This window comes from Anarrhichthys ocellatus, unplaced genomic scaffold, assembly GCF_004355925.1.
Source record: "Anarrhichthys ocellatus isolate YVR2014 unplaced genomic scaffold, GSC_Weel_1.0 scaffold1726, whole genome shotgun sequence".
NCBI classification, from domain to species: Eukaryota; Metazoa; Chordata; class Actinopteri; order Perciformes; family Anarhichadidae; genus Anarrhichthys; species Anarrhichthys ocellatus.
In genome coordinates, this window is record NW_022281700.1 from 1,773 (window position 1) to 8,592 (window position 6,820).

Below are 6,820 nucleotides of genomic sequence, written 5' to 3' on the forward strand. Positions count from 1 at the left end.
GGGGGGGGTTTATGGGCCGGACTGTTTCTCAGCTGAGACCGGTTGCCAGGTTGATGGTAATGATGAAGTTGCAGTAATTTAGCAGGAAACCTCACTGACTTAAACTAAAAAAAGTCAAAACAAAGATAACGTATAAACTATTTATTTTTAGCGCGCCTTCCGACTTTGACGCCCCAAAAAAGTTTTTGTACAAACGAGATACAATGTGTTAATTAGTGAGCTTTAAAGATGCTGGTGGGCGTATTTTGTCACCTTCGGACGAAGCTAGGCGAGCTAGTTACCCGTTTACCAGTCTTTATGCTAAGCTAACTAGCGTCGTATTCACCATACAGACATGAGTGATATCAATCTTCTCTAACTCTTGAGAAGAAAGCAAAACAAACTCTTGAACTGGAGACGGCAAACTCCTCAAGTCTTTCTTGGATTAGTTTACCGACTGAATCCCGTGAGATGTGAGGATGAAGTGGTGACGAAGATATCGAGCAGTCACTATTCAGTGAGTTAAATCCCAATAATAGATAATAGTACAGTGCTCTAAAACTCACTTTATACTTGAGAGGATCAAACACACTTGAATCACTTGGTTTCTATATGAATGTATTGTTTGTTTTCTAACCAGCCGCTCGGCCCACAGAAGCCTCGTGAAAGTCAGAACACAGTCTTCGTAAAGTGTTTTTTTTATTCCCCAGACTTTTCCGCTTCTTAATCACCTCAAGGCCTCACAGGTCGGCGGGACTCAAACGGTCCATTGACTCCTTAAAAAGTTTATAGTAGAAAAGTCTTCGCCTGAGTTCATAACAGGGTGGAAAGAATTCTCTGGCAAAGTCCAGTCGAGACTCTTAACTCCCCGTCCTCCGCCTTCACAGACAGAGATGTGTTAACTGTGGATTCTTCACATTCGGCTGTCGTCCGTGCTGCAGACTTCACTCCACTTCAACTATTTATTTTGGGTCCTGAGCTCTTAACGGGGTATTATTATTATTATCACTGCATATAGTAGAAACATCCACTCTAACACGCTAATTACACTTTAATGATCACAGAAGAATTGTTGCCAACGCATCTTAGATTCCTCAGTTCAGTCTGTTGTTTGACTGATTTGGGTTCAACCTTCTGGTTAAAGAACGTTTAGTCTGTAATTATTACGTGAATACAGGAACACGAGCGTTACTTCATCTTCAATCTCACTCCTGAGAACTATCACACCGTCCGTACATTTTATTTACATTTGATGCCTTTAAATACGTGTTTACAGAATAAAGGGAAACTTTTGTTATTATTATTATTATTATTATTATTCATCTTTAGGCTCATGAAACCTTGTTCACTAGTTCAGAAAGCCAAATGTTACATCTTTTAAATGTCTTATTTTAACAATAATAATAAGCATTATTTATATATCACCTTTCATAACATACAATGCAGCTCAAAGTGCTTCACAAGAGAAACAAATTCATAGTTCAGATATTCTCAAACAGGGCACGAGATACAAAAATAAAATAAATAAAAAATAGGATAATATTAGTAATAACACAAGTTGATAGTGGTAAAAACAATTCCAATATATAAAAACCCTAAAAACAAGTATGACAAATGTAGAATAAATTACTTAATTAAAAGCAAACATTTGAAAAATCATTTTTTCCTAAAGTCCCAACAGAAGTTTCTGGTCTTGTTAGTGATGAGTTTGTTCCAAACCGTTGGATGTGATCAGTTATTGGCCTTTAAATTGTCCCGAACAGAAATCCATTATCAGAATAGTTGCAGACACATTCCTGTTGATCGACTAAACAACAAATCAATAAATCCCAGAGTGGCGTCATGTCGTCAGACTTAGACTTCTCATTGATGTGAACATTTTGTTGGTCTGTTCTGGTGGTTTTAAGGTCAACGACATCACTTCCTGTTTGGAGGCAAATATTCATGAAAGACATAGAACGTCACACTTTGAATGTATTTTTTTATCAGAGCTCATTGTGTATAAAAACTTGTTCAGGATGCAACGTGTATATCTTGTGTCTTTGTGGAAAAATTGCTAATTTCACATTGAATGTAAAAAGTGTGAAAGTAGCAGATGAAAGGCCGTTGAATTCCTCTGGTTCTCCTTCGTCTCCGCAGTGATTTCCTCGTGCCCGACTACCTGAGCCAGGTCCAGGAGGAGGAGGAGGCGCTCGGGGTCCAGTATGAGTTAGAGGACTCGGAGCACCACCCAGTCTACCCGGGCAGCACCTCCGCCGCCGTCAACGCCGCCGCCGCCGCCTCGTCCTCCTCCTCCTGCTCCGTCCAGATGCCCGTCATCTCCCAGGTCTCCTCCTCCACCCAGAACTGCGAAAGTTCCCCCGGCTTCCTCTCGCCCGAGCCCCTGCTGGACCCCCTGGAAGCCCCCGCCTCCCTCAAGATGGACGCAGACCAGACGGCCGCCGCGACGGGGGAGACCAAGATGGACGACGATGACGGCGGCGTGGGAGGCAGTTCCCTGGAGGTGTTTGAAGGAGAGCAGCAGCAGCAGCAGCAGCAGCAGCAGCAGCAGCAGCAGCTTGGTGCCCAGACCAAGGAGCTGGCTTCCATCACCATCGAGTGATCCAAGCCTTCTACTTGGCCCCGCCTCTTATTCTGCAGTCATGTCATACGGGGAATATCTGCTTGGCGGCTATAAAAAGGGACAACTTGGGACACGTTAGGAAACAAAACTCCTCTCGAAGACGCCGTGATGATGATGCACTTATTTACGTTTCACGTTCTTAAAACCAAATCCAGCAAAAAGTAAAATGATCATTTTATCTTCTGAAAATGATTTTCCCCTCAAACTTGTGAGCAGAATTCTTGAAGAATCAAGTATTAGGAAGTTATTTGTATTTCTTTTATTTCCCATGTGACGTGAATGCAGCACTAGCTAAAGTCGTTTTACTGTCTTTTGCCGATCTGAGGTCTGTTGAATCTAAAGAGCCTCGCCCTACTTCTGGAAAGTGCCTGAAGAGTTCCCGTTTTAACGAAGACATCTTGACTTTGCCGACGGCGACAAATCAAGTCTTTGCAAACTGAGCTGAAGAAAGAAAGAAGAAGAAAGAAGTCCGTAGTATTTCATTTGTAGTGATGCAGCTTGTTTGTTTGGGCAGAGACTGTGTCCTTCAGTGCCGTCGCTGTAGGCAAACTGTTCAATGTCAATATTATCTCTATTGCAATAGCTCGTACTGTAGTTTTACTCTTTGAATGCTGTGTATGTTGGGTGTTGTGACAGTATGACATGTCAGGTGTGTGTATGTGCATTTATTTTTCTTTTAATCTATATGAACACAGTACATTTCATTTTTAAGTGTTTTAAAAAAACTTGAAATTATATTGACAGAGTATTCCCTTAAAGGCGTTTGTGCAGTATATCATTTTTAACCGCCTTTTTTCATTTTTTTAATGAACACTGTTGTGAAATGAAACCTTACGTCTCCAAAACGGCTAATTTAGTTTATTTTAAGCTTTTGTTTCAAAGTCCAACGAAGTAAATGATAATAAAAGAAAATGTAAAATGTAAAAAGTTTACCAAAAATTGAAAAAATTTGGAGTAACGAGGTTTTCTCACGACTGCGGTTAAATTCCCAAATGTGCTCCTAAGATACGATAATGTAGCATCGCTTATCAAACGGTTTCTGTTTTGGAGTCAGTTTGTGTTCTGAATATTTAAATCGTGTTCTTGCTTCACTGCTGATATTCTGAGAGAACGATTGTCTTTTTTTAAACGTAAACCAAGAATATTAAGTTACACGTGTGGAGCGAGCAGCAGTATTCTGTTTGATTTACATCATTTGTCACAAAGGGAGAAAAAAAAAAACTACATTGTGTAAAATTCCACGAGTCAAATTGAATTAAAATAAGAAGTAACAATGTCTGCAGACCGGGGGAAGCAGGAAGTGATGCAAACAGATTATGAATGCTATCTGTGATGGCCAGTTTACAGGCGGGGTTTTTTTTTGGGGGGGGGGGGGGGGGGGGGGCGTGTGATAACGTTGCTTTAAAAGCAACCGGAGCACGCTGACGAGTGAATGCAAAATACTGTGAGTTGAATCATTATAAATGATGAATATATATATATATATATATATATTTGTGTAAAGAAGAGAGCTTATCATTTCACCGTGAACTGATCGAGCTCAGTTTGGGCTTTTAGAAGTTACTCATTTCATTTACTTTGTTCGTTCTTTATTTCAATGCAAACCTCCGGCTCCTGTGATGCTGTGACGGTGTAGTTGGGACATTGTTGTGCTTGTATTTCCGAGGAGTTAATGACACCCGTGGTAATAACCCATGAGTTGAATGCTACTGGGCGTGTTGTTTATCGTTTATTTCCTGTCGCCCCCCCCACACACTTTAAAAGTAGTCCAAACAGCCGCCATTAAGGATCATCACAGCAGGATGTAAGACCTCACATACAGGGTTGATTGTAAATGTAAAGATGAATATCACGCTGTGATGACGGCGTCAATATTACCCCGATCAATGAACGTCACTGAGAGCTGTCTTAACAACAGCTTGAGTCACTCCGAGTCTAAAGTTTTGCCCTTTTTTTAATTTATTTTGTATCCGGGTACAAATGGTACAGGACCAAATGTTCTCTATCTCATTAGGGATTTGCCATGGCAATCAGTAATCGCACATAATAAAAAGAGAGATAATCATTCTTTAAGTGGTCCGTGCTATTTAGCAAAAAAAGGGGGTCCTGCTGTTTTCGCCCCTAAAAAGCAAAAACACACAGTATACGATGTTGTGCATTTAAGAGGCTAGCCTTAGTGAACGGACCTATACACTCTAGTTTGCACAATATCAAGATGAAAAAATGAAAAGAAGTTTTCTATTCTCCATTTATACGTCATTGCTTCTCATCATGTCGTGTGTTCGGTGTCTGTATCCAAACAACTCTTTTACAATGAAATATGCTGCTGTTCTGTTGAAAACCGCAAAAGTGCCCAAAATATTTTTGTGACCCGATGGTTGTGCAATAAATGGACCGGTGTCGTTTTTAAAAGATTTCATTTAGTCTTTGGAATGGTGAATTATATATATATATATATCTCTATATATCTATATATATATATATATATATATATATATATATATTAAAACAAATAATGTATAATTTAGTTTAAATGTGATTGAAGGTGAATCAAATCGGCGAGGACCCCGTTTGATCTGTGAAACAAGGAACGAAGCTTGGATATCAAACGGCGGTTTGTCTCTAGAGTTGCATGTTCTTATCGTTGTGTGAAGTGAGAGAGAGCATGTCTGCAGTTGGCGACGCGTTCTGTCACGGCCTTATTAGTCGACGGTTCTTCATCCAGCGTATGTTCAGCATGCCCTCTTCTTTCTCTGTACACTTATCCCTTCTTTTTCTATTAATGTGCAATGTTTTTGTTTCTTTTCTAATCTCTGATTATATACAGGACATGCCTTCTCAATGTACACTTGATGTTGTATATGTTTTCCAGTCCTTCTGCTTTATTTAAAAGAAAGGAAAATACAAGATAAAACACATGGTAGCTCTTCATAACGGCATACATACATATATATATATATATATATATATATATATTTTTGGTGACTTTTTTGTATTATGGTTGCTGTTTCATGGCATCTTTGGATATTCTTGTTAAATGTGAATAGAACAGCTTAGTGTGGGAGTATGGGGGGCCTTAGTAGTCTTCACTTTGTGACTGTCTGCAGTGTGTATATATATATATATATATATATATATATATATAAATATACAGTATATATACACTCATACTATGTTGCATATTCTTTATACTGTAGGCTACTTGATTACAACCTGCTTTGAGACAGATGTTGTATTTTGTGTCTTTGATACTGTATTTAAACGTTAGTTTGGAGAAACTGTACAAAACATCCCCGATAGTAATGCAACCTGCACATTGTATCGGGAGAAGTGACGTCTGTGGTGTTGAGTGTTTTAACTGGATCATATTCCACAGTTGGCTGTTTAAAAACTGACAAGACCACTCTGTATTTTAGAGGTCATGGTTGTTTCTGAATCCTTGCTAGTGTTCTGGCTTTGCAGTCCTGTTATTAAAAAAAAGAGAGTTGTTTTTGTAAAAGTATAAAATGTAAATAAAAAAGAAAAACCTATGTCGGAATACATCTAAACACTTGTCTGAATTCGTTTTTTTGAGTTTACTGAACAATCTTTTTTGGTAACACATAACTTAACATTGTTAATTTTTGTATATGTATATATATATATGTTATACATGTTAATACATTGTAAGTGTTATAAAACACATTTAGTTACATAAATACTAACTCGGTAGTCGACTGCTGATGTAGAAACAGAAACGTACGTTGTGTTTCAGACGTCTATCAGACAACACCGTTACCGTTAGCTCGGCAGAAGGCTAGCGGGCCTTTAAGCTAGATTATTATGTTAAGTGTACTGTTAAAAAAATGAGGAATGAACTTCGTCATTCAAATTGTTAACATTGTCGTCTTCACTGGCCCTGTGAGGAGTTATGTTGCCAGGTCAGTATTTAACTTTCATGTTGGATAAAACACATCGGGTAAAGATAACGTTACATTCGGAACATAGCTAAGTTAGCTAGCTAGCAAGCCAAGCTAACGGCCATGTTGGTGATGTACATTGTACATCGCTCCGTTTCACATTTTTCCCAAAATATACCGGAAGAGGAGGGACTTCCTCTCTATTCGATGCGCGCAAGGCAGACAGATTCGGTAGAGCTGCCTTTTTTCACAATTAATATATTTCAATATTTGTTATTTTACTCTTTGAATATATATTTGGATTTAGAATATCCGTTGA

General features: G+C 38.8%; 1 protein-coding gene across 1 annotated transcript in view; it reads left to right on the forward strand.

Moving 5' to 3' along the window:
- LOC116377829 (zinc finger and BTB domain-containing protein 44-like) overlaps positions 1-4,753 on the forward strand; it is a 6,512-nt gene extending 1,759 nt beyond the window's left edge. The window contains exon 3 of the mRNA XM_031839569.1: positions 2,119-4,753. Coding sequence (XP_031695429.1) covers positions 2,119-2,581 — 463 coding nt within the window. The 3' untranslated portion in view covers positions 2,582-4,753. The remainder of the gene's footprint in view (positions 1-2,118) is intronic.
- Positions 4,754-6,820: the final 2,067 nt, after the last annotated feature.